Source organism: Elaeis guineensis, chromosome 2 (genome assembly GCF_000442705.2).
Source record: "Elaeis guineensis isolate ETL-2024a chromosome 2, EG11, whole genome shotgun sequence".
Lineage (NCBI taxonomy): Eukaryota > Viridiplantae > Streptophyta > Magnoliopsida > Arecales > Arecaceae > Elaeis > Elaeis guineensis.
In genome coordinates, this window is record NC_025994.2 from 101,335,780 (window position 1) to 101,352,790 (window position 17,011).

Here is a 17,011-nt window from a genome sequence, read left to right on the forward strand (position 1 = left end):
TTGGCGGCCCTGCTCCACTTCCTACAACGGATCCCGCACTGCTCCATCACCCCTGACAGGCCACAGTAACGGTCGCAGCCCTGCTCCACTCTCTGCGGCGGACCCTGTGCGACCCCATTACTCTCTGACAGGCTGTATCAACGGCCATGATTCTACTCCGCTCCCTGCGGCAGGTGCTGCGTGACTCCACTACTTCATGGCAGGCCGCAATAACGGCCACGATCCTGCTTCACTTCCTGCAACGGATACCGCGCGATTCTCCCCTCCGTTGGCAAGTCACGACAACGGACGCTGCTCCACTCCTCGCAACTGATTCCACGTGGCGAGCTACGGCGATAGCCACGATTCCGCTCCACTACCCTTCGCAATAAAGTCTCCCTGACTACGAGCGGCCCACTACCAGACGGTTACAAACGTCGCCATCAATCCGTTACCTCCTCCGCCTATAAAAGGGGGACCCAGATACGTTATTCTCTAAGCTCATCTCTTATCTCAAAACTCTGCTAAATTCTCCGTTCGAGCGCTCCATTCTTGTTGAGGCAGAGAACTGACTTGAGCGTCGGAGGGTCTTGCTGGAGCAACCCCACCTCCGGTTTAGACTTTCCTTGCAGGTCCCGGCGGCGACCGCGACTTCCCCGACTCCAGCTTCTCCGGCGCAAGCAGATTTTTGCACCAACATGCCATAATCTGAATTAGTTTATGTTTCTATTTTACCGTTAACCTAATTACAGCAATATGCAACAGCAAAGGTATTGATTTGTTGGTAAAGATCGGTTGGATTAAGCGGGGCCATTTAGTTGCCTTCTGTAAAATGGTTTGCAGATGGATCCTACCTCCTCATAATTGGCCTTGGCTGGTATGTAAGGCTCATGTTTGCGCTTTAATCGTGGATAAGTTGAACCAATCAAAGCACGGAATACCATTAATAGCATCAGTATAAAAAAAAGGTTCTCTGACTCAGCAAGTCATCCTTACTTTATTGTTTGGCATCCATGATAGGCTCTCTAAATTCAATGTATTTGGTTTTGCAGAAGTTGCTTCAATTATTTTATTATTGGAGACATTTGTGCTCTTCTAAATTTCCAACTCAGCACCAAGAATTGTGGGATAGACTGCAATCGTCGACTCACCCTCCCAGCAACTAAATGATTCTCAATGTTTTAATGCTTTTGTATCCTCTATATCCCATTCAGGAAAATATGTTTGTAAGCCGAAAAATTTTGTTCGTCGGGCGTATTTCAGAGCACCTTGTATAATCTCTTATTCGAATAAAGTGAGGGTAGTTTTCTGCTACCTTCTGTTTACATCAGGAAAAGAAGAAGAAGATATCCATGATGGGCTCTTATGCCCAGAGCTGATATTTTCCATGTTCTCCACAGATGGCCAACTGATCTTCCTTCCCTAGCTTCATCCTTGCGAGATGTCATTAGCTCCATGAATAGAGATAGGAATTTGTTATTTCAAAGCCACAACCTAAAGATTAAGATTGATTTTTGTTTTCATGTACATGCAGAAAATTACAAATTTAAATACTGATGGCATCAAAAAGTTAAATAATTATCACTAAGCTGAAGAAAAGAGGCTACAGCTTGGCATTACAAACATATATAGTAAGAGCTGCCCATTCAAATGCATTAGCCTATTATGGATCAAACATTGACTGGATGATGACTGTTCCCTGCACAAGCACTTGACCAGATCCTGGTGAGGACTATGTAGACTAAAATATAAGATCTTTGATCTTTCTTATCCACGGTTGGAAGTGGCCGTGCAAGTAACCATGTTCCGAGGCGAGTGAAGTCTTTACATCCTTTATTCATGGTCCTTGTCAGACCCTTATCTAGAATCTTAATCCTTATTCCAGGGTCATAGTCAACTGATATTTCTAAAAGTTATGATGTCACTTGTATTTAGAGGATAGATTGCTAAAAGAGTGCCTCTGCCAAGGCTACCGGCCCTGGGGCGGAGGGGCATTGCAAGAGCTGGGATTACACCTTTGTATTAGAGGATAGGATAGGATAGATTGCTAAAAACTGAGCTCTCTCTCTCTCTCGGGTAGGGAGCAGGTGATCTAGCTCTTTATGTGTCGAGGGAATCAAGTACAAAGTCATAGTAGAGTGTCTCAGATCAGTGCAAAAATAAAAGATGCAACATTACAAAATTAAGGAGTTGGATGACAATTTGGTCGTTGCATGAATACTACCTGCTCATGCATTAAAAGACTTTTAATTGGTTTTCACTTTACAAAGTTTAGCATAATGTGATTCCCACATACCAAACGCATTCAGTCAGGCTCGTGCATGAAGGGATTGATTCCAAGGAATTGGATGCATCAGAAAAAACTGGAGAAGATTGAGGTATGTTTCACATGATTTATACACACCACAATAATGATTCACATTTCTACAGTTAGGAAACAAGCTCGAATCATCTTTATTGCCCAATGTTCTCGTATATACGATCAGTAATAAAATAGATGACTGACAATATACCAGAAATGCTTGAATACTGAAAATGTTTGAAATTTATAACAGACTAGTTTAGAAAAAAGAAAAAAGAAAAAAAGCTTCACCAGCAGTGTGGCAATCACCTAGTCTCTTCCATATCACCGGCCCTGTTAGTATTTAGCCTCTGTGAAGTTGATCTGAGCTTGCTACATCTATCGATCTCGAGGTAAACTAAATGTGGAGATGTCTTTAGCAATTCAGACTCTTCTATGTCCAGTTCACTTAAGAACTTCAAACGCATAATCTCAGCCAGCCAGGTAACGCCAGTTTCTTTCTGCAGGCTGGCAAGATTGCATAACCTTCCTCCCCTGATGTATACAGCTTCTTCAGGGCCCTCAGTTTACTAGGAATAAGCCAATCTGCTGCCCTGTTTCTTGGAAAGCATCTGAGGTCTAGCTTTTCAAGTTCAGCAGGCGGTGTGACATGCATGGTTCTGGTCACAGCCCTTGATGGCCTCAGCTTCCCTCGACTGGATAGTGGTAGGACAACTCCCCATGTTATTTTGAGTTATCGGAGTGCTCCAAACTCACTGAATTCCCCTTCTTCAGCAACAGAATCACGTCCTGTATCAATGCTCAGTTTTCTCAGCTTATTCGATTCAGTTTACTTACGAAGGCAATAAGGGTCTGGACTTCCCGAACTGCCAGGAACAAAATGCTCAGTTTTCTCAGCTTCTTCAATTTAGTTTGCTCACGAACTTGAAGGACCCCAATCACTCCAAGAATTCAGGGTCCTTTGAAATGATGATTGGCAGAGCTCTGCCATCTCCCAAGTTGAAGAAGAGTGGCTTCCTTCTGTCCGACTTAACAAAGCATGTTCTATTATCCAATTGAACCATCATGGCCCTTCTGATTGGTAAATTTTATAGGAAGATGAAGAAAGAAATGAGGCAGGCTTCCAAATGAGGGCTGAATTTACTATATTTTTGCTGAAGAAAGCTTATGTTGTCAGGACACCATGCGTGCTGCTAGCTTGATATGTTACTAATTCTTCAGATGTTGTCTTGAGAATAGACTTTGAAGAGGAGATGGCATGTTTGTGCTTTGATTCAGCAGGGAGTAACGTGTTCTTTCAACTTGAATATCTTCTTACCAACCATCTGAAGCTTGAAGTGAAAATTACAGACAAGGTTGCCTTCCTCCAAAAGATTTGCTGGAGTGGAAGGAAGAGATGGAAGATAACAGGAATTTCTTGATGGAAGATGAAAAGTTTTGTTTGTGGAGAAATGTCTTGGTATGTTAAAAGTCACTGCAGAGGGTACAACCATGTCAGGCATCTGACTGCTAGGAGAGCGCTGCTTAGTTTGATGTGGTTTCTCTAAGACATGCTCGAGACAAACTCGCAAGAGAAATAAGGCTGGAATAACTGTCCGCTATTTAACATAATTTCTACTTCCAACTGAAATCAGATGTTTCTCACGAGGTCTAAGAAATTTCAATACTCACAAGGTCTCGAAATGTTCAGAGTTTTGATTGAACATCTCCATTGATGTCGAAAAAATAGAACTAAAAATTTAAGTTATAGTATGTGGTAACAGGTAACACTTTCCAGATTGTTGGCAACAGAAAAAAAAAATAGAAACAAAGACTTCCAGGATAGAATGATTGGGAAACTCTTAGTCGAGGATTGGATGCATCTATTTGCAGCTTATTTAGTGTACTTGAAGGATTTTTTTTTAAAAAAAAATGAAGTTTAGTGTAAATCTAGTTTGCGCCTGAGATGTTTGACCAGACAGAAAGAGGGTGACAAAGGTTTATCCAGCTGATTAGAAAGGAATTAGCTCAATTGCAAGGCGGTTTCAGCCCATAAAATTCAAGAGTAACTTTAATTAGTGATTGATTGAAAATCCATATTTCTACACATTGAGCATGTCACAAACTAATTTTAGCATTTAGTAGTAAAAACAAACTTTGATAACATTAAGTTGGGAAATCTACATTAAAGAGCTACAAAGGCTTGAAGATGGGGTAGGAGATGAAGAGGTAGAACAAGTCTCATGGGAAAAAAAAAGGAACTTCAATATATGATCAATTTGGGAGATTTTTATGCAGGAAAGACATGAAACTTCAATGAGGCAATATGCCAAATATTAAAAAACTCTGTAATTGTAAACACCAAATACCACCTCCTTACAAAACAAAGACACTACTGCATTTTTATTTCTGTGCATGACATATTCTGCATGATATCCAGTCAGATATGCCTATCAATTATCATCCTGCAAGCTTGTTATAAATAGACAAAGAAATGTTTATGGAGGTTTTATCTGATGAAACAATTTGTTCTGGTTTAAATTTGAATGAATCATCCAGTTTCTTTTGTGTGTTCAGGCAAGCTACAAAAAGTCTAACAAGAAATAATGCTACGAAGTCAAACACAGCATGAAAATTTTAACTCAATAAATCTCAACAGAGCACTTCCAATTTTGTTTCATGCTTTGAGGAAGAAATAAAAAATCATGCACTTGTCACATGTGATATAGAACTATAGAAATATAATTTCAGACTCATAAAAATAACATAAAAAATATTGTAGAACAGCTTTTAGTTTACACAATAAGCTGTTGCAGGTAGATTTCATGTGTTCTTAGTGCTGCAGCATCACCAGCCTTTCCCTATGAGCCACAACCAATCAAGTGCAACACCTGAGAATATACCTGCTAGAAGGAATAGCACAAGCAAGTTTCCCAGTGCATTTTGCTCAGGTCCCTGCACAACGAAAACTACTCAGTCCATGGTTCAAAATAATTCCCCGCAATAATATTTAGAGGCTTTTTTCTTTTTTTTGGGTGCAAATCACACAATTTTTTATCAATATCATATGTAAAACATCAACCCAGAAAATGTCAATCTAAATTACAAGCAATCCCTTCTGTTGGCCTATGTTGCCCTAATTAACCATGGTCTCAAGTTAAATTAATCCAAGATGATAAATGACTATTGTGCCCGTGGTTACTCTAAACCAGGGTCCCTGAACACTATAACAAACTCGTCCCTGCTGCAGATCGCCTCTTGGTGGCTGCATCCTCATGCCTGCAGTTGATCGAGAGGCATTGGTAGTGGTGGTGATGGTTCGGTTTGGCAGCTGTCAGCACCCTGAGCTCATGTGCCTTCGCAGTTTCACTGGAGTAAATAGTGGAGATCTTCCCAAACGTAAGCTATGTGTAGCTAGAGTTGGACAAGATTTTTCCAAAAAATGGAGGCTTTTAGCACCTTTATTCAAAAAGAAGATTGAAGCTTTTCAATTTCTAACCATCACTTTGGGTTTCATTTCCAGTGCCCCGATCCTTGGTTCTGCCTCGTTTCCATGACCAAGTCAGCATTTTCTTTTGTACAGATCCCACCTCACCTTTCCTTATCATATTTTCTGAATGTGTTTGATTTTGGATTTTGTGGTCTTGGTTGGGTTCCATCTTTTGTGGTAGGCAAGAGAGCACTGTTGGCGTTGATTCTGATGATGAGTCACAACAATGATGTGGCGAATGAGTGTCGAGACGATGTGAGGGTGGTTGAGGGTGGTGATAGTGATGATATTGGTGGGAGGGGTGATTGAGGTGACCATCCTAGGGCTATCAAGGCAGTGGCAGCGACCATGGCAATAGAGATTGCCATTGTCTCCTGCCGTGTTAAAGTTGAACAATGAAGAGGATGTGAGAAACCTGAAGAGCACGATACACATCATGGATGAATGCACATACTACCATGCAACAGCACAGCCACATGTGCAAGCATAGGAAGTGTAGCAGCACCGAGGCAACGGGCTGGGCCGGTCACCTCCTGGACCATTTTCTGTATCATGTTTTCACATTGAGCGCCATGGCTGAAGGCAGAAAGTTCAAATTTGAGGGCCGAAGAAGGATAGAAAGGAAAGTTTGAGAGAGATACCGGGAAAAGAAAATAATGGCCTTTATGCCTAGCTCTAGTACCCCTAAATTTCAATGGTCCCACCAGCACTTGAGCAAACCATCCATTGATCTATTAGAGTTAATCTAATTTAAGGTGTTTGCTGCAGTTTATATTAACATTTTCTGGATCAATTTATAGATAATGGTAAAGGGAGGATTTATATATAATATAAACAAAATACTGGATGTGCTGTGCAGAAACCTGCATATGTTATCAGTATGGAGTTTACTAACATTTCTCTTTCCTTTTGGGTAAGAATATTACTGACCTTGTATCCTTTGGGGGCTGCAGTAAGTACACAGACAGTGAGGTAACCGTTGCTGAGTCCTAAATACGATGTCAACATAATCATCCATCCTTGGTCACCATATTTTGCTGTGAAGTAGAATGCTGGAATGAGTAAGAAACGTAAAAGAATTGCGACCATGAGACCTTTCCGTGACGTCAACTTGATCCATTTTAAAAGGGGTAGATATCTCCCTATGAGGTCCCATACGTTATACATAGCAATCAAGACAAGCGCATACCTAAATGGCAAACAAGATGAATAGTGAGCAACATCAGTCAGCAATAGCAGACAGAAAGTTTGAAGGCTTCATATTTCATAAACTACATGGAACATAACAAGATCCTTAAATTTTTCCTTTGTTCTGACCTCCAGGTTTTGAAAAAAGATAGCGAAACAGAACATCATTAACTCAGCATAATATTTCACTGGTCCATTTCTTTCTGAAGAAAAAGATATTTTTTCCAGGCAAATGGAGATCAGAAATACGCTGACATGAAGGAAAAGAAAAAAAAGAAAAATATCAAAATGCCTGCTACCTGCTCAGAGGTAACAGCTATATGGTTTGCATGTAAACTATAACAAACGATGCAAGCATGGATTTCACTACATTTATAACCAAATCTGAACAAATTGAATATATTGACAGATCATGATAGACTACTGACACAAACACTTACCATGAACCCAAGCTGTGGGACCCAGTATCCTCAGACAAGAATCCAGGGAAAATTGACAATGTCAAAACATATATCAGATATACGTCAAGTGCATAATCTGTATTTTGCAATAACAATTGCTTGTTTGTCAAACGCTCAAAGAGTTTAGGGTCCTCTTCAGCCTGCAAGAAATATTTACTTTAATGTGGGAACAATTTTTTTGTTTCTAAGAAAACCAGTCTGCAAATTAAAGGTTTTGAATAGCCGTGAAATTCTCAACAAGATACAGACTCCTTGATGCCGTTGCTTTTGGACGCCAGCAGCAGCAAGATCAGCAGAAACTGTCATAGATCCTTCTGAAGCTGCTTTTAAACGGTAGTACTTCACAATCGGCACCTTGGGGAAGATGAATGCATACAATAGCACACAGAGTAGCTCAAAGAATGCTGAGATTGCAAAGAACATCACTGCAAGGGGAAGTCAGAAATAACAATTATTTTTAACATTCCTGAAGATACATGTCAACCTTTTCCTGTCAAAAATACTAGGAGAGACAGGAATTGAAATGATAATTAGCCGATAAAATCAACGCTCAATTCATGATATGGGTGCAGGATATCTCATTGAGAGATTTCTGTGGATTGCAGGGTTCATTCTGATGGACACATGAATCATTTGGTGTCCTACTTATAAATCTTTAGAAAGTACTTTCAATAGTATGTGAGCTGCAATTAATCTGATGTTACTTTGAATGCTTAGACGATTACAGTTGTTACTCCAATAGAAGGTGAGGATTTAATTTAACATACTCAGAAGGCAAATAATAATCAAGGATAATCAAGGAATTGATTGAAAAAATAACTTTTGGGTGCATCATTAGAGTATGTGGTGGGAAAATAATCAGAGTGCATCATATAATTTAAACTTCTGACAAAATTCAAGTTTCAGTTTGTACAGCCAAATGGTCTAAATATTGTAGTATAAATGAAAATGAAAGTATATTCTCTACTTATCATCACTAAAGATCTGCTAAAGTCTATACGCACTGGCTCCCTTGCGAAGACCGTCTTGGCTGTTCTCAAAAGCGGCCTTTGTTATTAATCTCAAAGCAGAGGTTAGTGCTCCAGATGCAGCCAAGCCAGCCAAAAAGGACTGCAGTTTCACAAGAAAGAAAAGGGTCATGAATGTGAGAATACTGCTCCATATGAAAATTAAAATTTGAAAAAAGTAATTTGTAGAAGCATTACCTGATTGAATTCTGGGCACATCAAGAACAGATCACCAACCATGCCCCCCTGAACGTGAGCATCAGCGACTCCAAATGCTCCAGTGATGGCACATATACCTATAAAGACTCCAATCCCACCTTTTCCAGCTGTTGCCACATCCAACTACGATTGAAACGTCCTATGTCATTATCCACTTAAAATTTGAGGAAAGATCATATTTACATAATTTCAAAATAATAGAGATACTTACCACAATTAGGAGCAGAGAACTTAGAAAGAACAGAGTATATCCAATTAGGTTGCGTTTTCTGGTGTTGAGCTTTGCTTCATTATATGTTAGTATTGCAAGTGTCCCAAGGGCAAAAGGTTGATAAACAAGTGTAAGTACTCTTGTGGGGTGGTACCTCTGCAATAGGAGAAATCTTCAGGCAATTCATTCAAGAGTTCATCCATCGCTCATTGATCAGAAACTTTGCATCAGTACTTCCTACAGTATATTATGCTAGGGTGCCAAAAAACACATATTTGAGCATAACAACACAACAACAAAGTCTAATTAGAAATATAAATATTATTCCTGAATGAGATGATTTCAGCTTCATTACACAAATTAGTTGATGGCTTGAGGTAAAACTTCACTTTGGGAAGCTCCCCTTGTCACCAAGTTGGATAAAGTTTTGTTTAATAGCACAATTTATTGAATGTTGAAATCAGTTTAGCAACAAATATTAGAACCTATTCTGACCATTTCTACAGAGATTCCCCACAGCTGACCCTGCCTTCATGGGATTATACTCAGCTGCATTCATTATCAGAAACATAGAGTGGCAATGTGCTAGAGGTGTAGCTTAATTCTACAGATGAGAAGCAGAAATGGACAAGTTAAGCGCAAGCATGCAGTCCTTAAATATCATCACAATAATCTAAATCACATATGACTGCTAGAGTGATACAATGAGGAATTGTTCCTCATCAACTAACAGCTTGCGCCATCTCTTGCATAAAATAATGCTAGCATAAATTATCAGGACATATACCTCTTGTGTATTCCTGGCAATGAAAAAGAATAATATTTAATTTGCCAATAAATAGAATTCCTTCCTGTCTTCAAACTAAATAAAGCTCGTAATCCGTATGTCATCCCCAACAATATATGTCAAAGCACTAAACTTTTGGTTTCTGATATGCTACATTAAAGTAAAGCTGGAAAAGTTATATGCTAAATCAAAGTAAAGCTGGAAAAGTTATGTACATACATCACAGCCAATTTGATTTTATTCAAAGTCATAGCTTAAATCCTAGGATTTAATTCTGAATATTAGTTAATTTCCTGTCTTGTTATTACTTCTTCTGATAACTTGCAATGCAATACCCACATCCAACTTTTTATGACCACCACACATACATACCTGTGAACACATTATACAATGTAAAAACAAATTTAGGATAGCATAACATGATACCATACATGACAAGGATGCTCAATCAGAACTGATTCAAGGGAACATAAAATCAAAATCCCATTAAATTGATCAAAACAACAAATATCAACAAATTGGCAGGCATCTCCCACCAAGGTAGTTTTCAGGAATACAGTATAGCACAAACAGGATAGAAACAGAACACAGTGCATACAAATGAGTATTATTACAGAGCTAGAATGACACAAAAAGACACTAGTGACAGAATGCCACAAGATGATGGTGAAAAAGGTAAATAGGTGCTTACTGGGAAGAGGTTAGAATAGTAATCTTCAATTGTTAACATGCTATTCCATGCGACAAGGGATCCATTTCCTAGGAGCCAGCACATGATCATTGCCATGTACTTTCCCTGTTCATTTGTGGAAAGATATTAGTCGTTTCTACAGAACAATCACTGAACTGCACATTGCTTCCACTTCTTTTGGTGTAGAAGTCTCCAGTAACTACTTAACAGAAACTTGAGGGTTAGATAAAGCACCTCATGTCTACTGACTTCACCGGCTTCAGTCTGGTAACTCATGATCGATCCCCTTCACCCACTCCTTTAAAAGCAACAAAAGAAGAAAAAGAGCAAAAAATTATAACAACATGGCATAACTTTTCTGATCGCATGATGTGGCAGATTGAGAAGAAACAAGGGCTAGATAACTATCTCCCGTTCAAGAAGCTTGCAACAAACAAAGCTAATCAAAACCCACATGCTGCTGGTGATAAAATGATGCAAATTTCATACACTTAACTAACGAGCATGCTCATAAAGTTGATAATTTACATTCTAAAAAAAAATTGACAAAACTATAAAAGCTATAAATAAAAACATCAATGTATTCTAGCAGCATTATGCATAAAGCAACAAGAAGGATCACAATGATGCCAAGACATCAAAGGTCAATATGATCATACATTCTTCCATAGAATAGAAATCATCCAATTTTATGCTTTAGATTTATATAAAGTATTCTTGCATAAACTTTGGCAGGAACTCTACTTCATATGTATACCTTTCTTCTACCCAGCCATTTGTTCTCTCTCTCTCTCTCTCTATCTGAAAAAAATATAACACTAGTAACTATATCAGCAATCACTAGTCAACAGGCAGATCAGCATCTGAAATTACATCCCCCATCCTATAATATCAAATTAAATAACTTAGAAATACTGGTTAGGGTAACCTCCTAAAAAGGATGCATTTATGCTCCACACCAAAGTAAAGAATGTGAAAGCAGATTAATATCAATGTCCAAAAGAAAAAATATCACCAGAACTGTCTCTGAACTAAAAAGAAGAATAATCAAGTCATTATTCGTCACATTAGTCATTATTCATAACACTAGTCCAACTTCACTCAGAAAGCTTCTTTATATTTAAGTTCCTCATGCACTTCTATCACTATAATATCAACATACACAATAAAATGAATCAAAATTTCATGCATAGTACACCAATTAGAGTTTTGATTATCAGAGATAAACACATGCAGAAAAAGAGGAAAAGAAAACACCAAAGGAATTATACATTCAGAGAAAAAAAAATTATGTTGGTCTTGGAATTGAAAGGCTCCTTGTAGCAAAAAGATTCTTGAAGGAAAAACTTAAAGCAAAGTCAAAAACCTAAGATGCCACACTGATAAGAGGATTCATAAAGTACAAATAAGACAAATGTTTTATCAATTAAAAAAGATACCAGCTGGAAAAAGGCCCCTTTACCATAAAATAAGTTGAGAAAAAATAATGGACAATGCGCCTTAGACAATATATATTTTCCTAATAAAATATGCATGGAAATATGTGAAGGTTCGAGCCCACTCAATAATCCGGGACACGTCTTATTCCATCTTGCACTAAAATCGGGGGATGTTTGCAAAGAAACCCTAGATTTTAAAACCAAAGATACGAAAGGAGTATAATAATTTCTTCATTAAAGAATGTCTGAAGCAACCCTACAAGAATATGATTGACAGGTTGAAGGACCCACGACAAATAAAAAAAATAGCAGAAATTTCTTGTATCAATCTTCTGATTGAACCAAATAAAGATGGAATCTTGAGGAACTGAACTTTACTCCAATCCATACTTATATCACATCTAATCTCCTTCTGTAATCTGACCCCTGAAACCAAAGGAACATCACCGCACACCGGCAACCAAATAAACGATCAGGAACTTTTCGTATCAGAGGATTCTCGAGACAGAGAGCCTGCCCATACTTCAAGAACTTTATCGCACATAAAGACTCAAACACCTAAATGAAGAGATGAGATGGAAGAACAAAGGAGATTAGAAACCTCATCAATCTCTCCGACACCGAAGGAGTAAATACCGTATCTCTATGCCACTGCGGCCGCTCAAGAACCCAGATCAAACCCAGTCTCTCTTCTTCACAAGATTCGAGAACTCATACAAAAAACACCAGGGAAACCAAACGAGACACACCTAAAACAAACAGCAACACAATCTTTTGTTGCAAAACAGAGGTTTCTCAGCACAGAAACATGCTCACAGTGGCAATCCAAGGAGACCAAAAACAATTCAGAAAAGAAAAAAAAAAACAAAGAAGAGAAAGTAAATACCAAAGGTTCATGGGACAAGGCAGCAAACAGTCAAGAGGGAAGAAAGGAGAGATAAGGAAGCATTCTCTTGGAGAGGGTGGAAGATTGCGTCCGGGATTTGAAACGCTAAGTGATTCAAAAATCTTTCTTAAATTAAAAAGTCTTATCCAGCCAAATGGAATCAAACAAAGAGAAAAGGACAGGGATCAGAAAAAAAAGCAGCGCTTTAAAACGCCGTGTGGGGGAGGGGGGAGGAGATTCTGGAATCCTACTTGAAACAGGATTCCTAGCCAGCCAAAGGGAAGGACAACTGGAGGATTCCTATTTTTAATGCAAAGAGAAAAAGAGTCGAACAGCTAGCACGTTGGAAGGATCCCAAAAAGAAAAAATAAACAAAGACTATGATTACAGTAAAGATCTTTAGACGCTCGGATCATTTCTCTATTGACGAATCCAAAGTTCCCAATTCGCCGTTAACGCCGATCCCAGCAGGGTTTCATGCGATGAGTGTGGACATCGGCCTGGGGGTGCAATTGTTGGAGAGGCCCGCTCTACGAAAAAAATTACCGGTTGGACCTGATTCCACAAATAATTTAAACATTTTGTCCCCATTTATTTATTTTTTTCGGTGACAACACATGTATTCAATGCTTCCTTCGTTTGATGATTAATGTATTTAATGACAACAAATGTATTTAATAATTTAATTCTTGTTTCCTCCTTATTTAATACCTTCCTCCTCCTAACTAATAAATTGTCCATGGGCCCTACCATGTATTTCAGAAGCCCTTCAACTAATAATTTACAAATTAGGAGGAAAAAAATATTAAATATATGGTGGGCAGAAAACATTAAATATATGATAGGGTGCATTGTTAAGGAGGAAAAAACATTCTCTTCAAAAAAAAAAAAAAAAGTAGGAAAAAATATTAAATACGTGGCAATATGTGTTGTCATTGAAACAAAGAAATTAAATTATTAGTGGTCCAAAGATCCGGCCAATAATTCTTTCACTGGAGGTGGCTGGTACTATAAAGTGCGTGCCATACCCAACAAGGAGGGCTTCCTAAGTTACATATGGTGTGGCTATTCCTTCTTTAACTTTATGTTTGCTTAAAATTATGGGAAGAAGAATGAATGGAGTTGAAAAAATGAACGATCCTCGTTTATCATTTAGTTCAAAAAACTCTTAAGAAGGAACAATGAAAAGACAGAATCTCCTTTTATGCTGGCATATCAATTTGCACTTTGAATGAAAGATTTTTATATTGACAAAATTATTTTTTATTAATTTTTTAACAAAATTATGATACTTTTTTATTTTTTCATTCAATTTATTTATATTTTTTATTTTATTTATACTATTAATCTTAAATTTTATTACTAATAATTTTAATTTTAATACATAATATTTATAATTATAAGTAAATAATATAAATTATCTTTTTCTTTTCTATTTATATTTACTATTTTAGTTAACCATTTTTATAAAATTAATTAAATATTTATATTAAATTATAAATTAATAAGTTATTTATACAATTAATATATAAATTAATTCATATATAATTAATTTATAAAATTATTTATTTAATTAAAATATTATTTTTATATAATTATAAATTATAAAAATTATAAATTTATAATTATCTTATTTTTTAGTATTATAATAATATTTTTATCACATAATAATTTAGTAAAAATATTATGAAAATATCATCTATTTTTCTTTTTTTTCCTCCTATACTAAATAAGGTATGAAATTATTTCCATCTATGATTCATCAAATATATCTATTCTTTTTTATCCATCTTTTTTTCCATCACTACAATTCATCTTTCGTACCAATAGAGGATAAAGATTCTTTTGTTTCGGTCGTTTTCACGTTGAAAAGAGAGAGCAAAAAGAAAAAAAGTTAAAAAAAAGATGCGTCTAAAGATATGGTTGTGCATCTCTCACCTAATAGCAAAAAGAATACGGTGGGCTGATGGGATGATAGCCATTCAACTCCATACCTCATGCATCACGCATGCGTTGGACTAAATCCAAACAGAGAGACCTTTTCCCATTATTGACGTAAACGTCACAACTTCGGTATCCCCTAGTTGGTGTGCTTCTTTACATATTTATCTTTGAAAAAGACTGTATTAAATAAGAAGAGAGCATTTAATTTTTTTTTAAAAAAAAAATATTCAACTCTCACATTATGAATATTTAATTAATAATAATAATAATATTTTATATTAAAAATTACTCTCTCCAATTAATCTTATGATGAGATCAAAAGGTCTCTAATTTTTTTTTTTCCAAAGATGACCTCCCAAATCAATGAAAGTTGTTGTATTTAGTAAATACCCGACATCGAATATCTCCATGTAACAGAATCCTCTAATTTTTTTTCTTGCACAAGCCTTGAATTAGAACTACTATATAATAATAATAAAGCGATACATGAATATTAAGGATGGTATTCCATATTGACATGCAAGACTATAGAATAATCTCCTATAATATCACGTATCAAATTTTATTTTTTTATTTTTATATTATTAGATAGATATTTTTATATCGATATTATTTGTGCTTCTATTTTTTATTTGAAATATCCTAATACTCAAATATCATTTTATTATTATTATATAGATTTAAAATATTCTTTATTCTTTTTATTATTTTATTTTTTATTTAAAAAATATATTAAAAAATTGATACGTGACGTTGCAAAAGATTACCCTATAATCTTATATTTCAATATGAAATACCATCCCTAATATCCGTGTATAGATATATATTATTAATATCTGTATAGATATATATTATTACATAGATATTGTTTGTGCTTTTATTTCTTATTTAAAAAATATAAAAATTAAAAAAAATAAAACTTGATACTATGAGAGATTATTCTATAATCTTACGTATCAACACGGAATACCACTCCTACTTATAGAATAATCTTCTCATAACACCACGTATCAAATTTTATTTTTTATATTTTATATTATTAAATAGATATTATTATATAGATACTATTTGTACTTTTATTTCTTATTTAAAAAATTCCTAACACTCGTGCATCATTTTATTATTATTATATAAATTTAAAATATTATTTATTTTTTATCAAATTATTTTATTTTTATTTTTTATTTAAAAAATATATAAAAAAATTGACTATGATATTATAGAAGATTATCCTATAATTTTACGTGTCAAAAAAATATTTTTTTAATATTTAATATTTATGTATCATCTTATTATTATTATAGATAGATATAAAACGAGTGACAAGTGATGGACCGATGGTCAAGCACCCGACTTACAAAAAAATACTGTGCCGTCAGTTAACCACCATCAAGTTGCAGCGCTTGACACGGAAAAATAGAAATGGAAACTTCATTTATTTCTAGGACAAATGCAGGGAGAGCAAACAAAGGTTTATTTAGAACGGCATTTTACCTGCAGCATGAAAATTTAGAACTCATCGGCAGTCGAACAAACATATCAATCAGGGCACTCACCATGTTTAGATCCCTTCATTAAAATGTGAGTTTGCTGCACCAGAAACAGAATTTGAGGGAATTAAGTGTGAAATCTCGACATTAGAGAAGAGCTACACCTTGTTTTTTTTTTTTCCCTTTTTTTTTTGGGAGGGGGAAGTTAGGGAGGGGGTTTGAGGGGATTTTTAAAATGGACATGCAGAAAATCCATCTTTTCCATATGATCGTATGAATCTTGCTATATGATCAGTTGGGAAGGATTTTGTGTAGGATTTTACATGGTACTTGAATGAGACCGGGCTAAATGTTAGAAATACCTAATCCAAAAGATAGAATGTAGAAAACAAATTCATCCTCTCAGCCAATATATAATAGAAAAATTAAGGACATAATAGGAGACAAACACTACGTTTGTCTGACACCTAATCCATGAAACCATGTCACATGCGTCCGTCTGCCATCTTGCCATGAAGATAAAGACAAGAAATATTCATTGAATTTCTATCTCATGAACAAAGTTTCAATATTGAATAAATTTGAAGAAACAATCATGTCCCTTTAATGCAGCTAGCTGTTTAATTTAGGATGCATTTGGTTAGTCATTAAAAAAATATTTTTTTTATTTTTAAATTTTTAAAAAATAAAAATCAAAAAATAATATTTGTTAATATTATGAAAAATAAAAATTAAAATAATTAAAATAATTACTTTATATGTAAAATAAAAAAATTTTTACTTTCCAAAACTAACTTTTCTATTTTTTTTTTGCTTCCCCACATCTAAAATGCCATATCAAAAAGTAAAGAACCCGATCTCTTCTCTCTCATCGAACTCTTCACCTCCCCACCCTCTTGTCTCTCTCTTCTCAAATCTTTATCCCTCATCGAGCTCTT

The 17,011-nt window shown here is 35.8% G+C and overlaps 1 protein-coding gene across 3 annotated transcripts; it reads right to left on the reverse strand.

Annotated features, from left to right (window-relative positions):
* Positions 1-4,189: 4,189 nt before the first annotated feature.
* LOC105032030 (equilibrative nucleotide transporter 3) lies at positions 4,190-12,847 on the reverse strand. Of its 3 annotated transcripts, none has more exons than XM_010906364.4 (10): positions 12,640-12,847; positions 10,549-10,612; positions 10,315-10,419; positions 8,837-8,992; positions 8,605-8,748; positions 8,404-8,509; positions 7,649-7,824; positions 7,379-7,539; positions 6,681-6,939; positions 4,190-5,215 (listed from the first exon to the last, which is right to left on the reverse strand). In XM_010906364.4, the coding sequence occupies exons 2-10, from the start codon at positions 10,588-10,590 to the stop codon at positions 5,108-5,110; spliced, it is 1,257 nt and encodes a 418-aa protein (XP_010904666.1). In that variant the 5' UTR covers positions 10,591-10,612; positions 12,640-12,847; the 3' UTR covers positions 4,190-5,107. The 3 variants fall into 3 exon arrangements, with proteins under 3 accessions (XP_010904666.1, XP_073108487.1, XP_010904683.1); XM_073252386.1 differs by having other exon boundaries at positions 10,549-10,610; positions 12,703-12,794; XM_010906381.4 differs by lacking the exon at positions 12,640-12,847 and adding an exon at positions 12,355-12,477.
* Between the last annotated feature and the right edge of the window lie 4,164 nt (positions 12,848-17,011).

Bases quoted from the DNA above. Each gene is read 5' to 3' on its own strand.
- LOC105032030 (XM_010906364.4), bottom strand. From the start codon at position 10,590: ATGAGTTACCAGACTGAAGCCGGTGAAGTCAGTAGACATGAG. The intron at 8,510-8,604 runs GTAATGCTTCTA...GTGAAACTGCAG, and splicing joins TGTGCCCAGAATTCAATCAG to TCCTTTTTGGCTGGCTTGGC. The intron at 7,825-8,403 runs GTGCGTATAGAC...TTCCCCTTGCAG, and splicing joins CGGTCTTCGCAAGGGAGCCA to TGATGTTCTTTGCAATCTCA.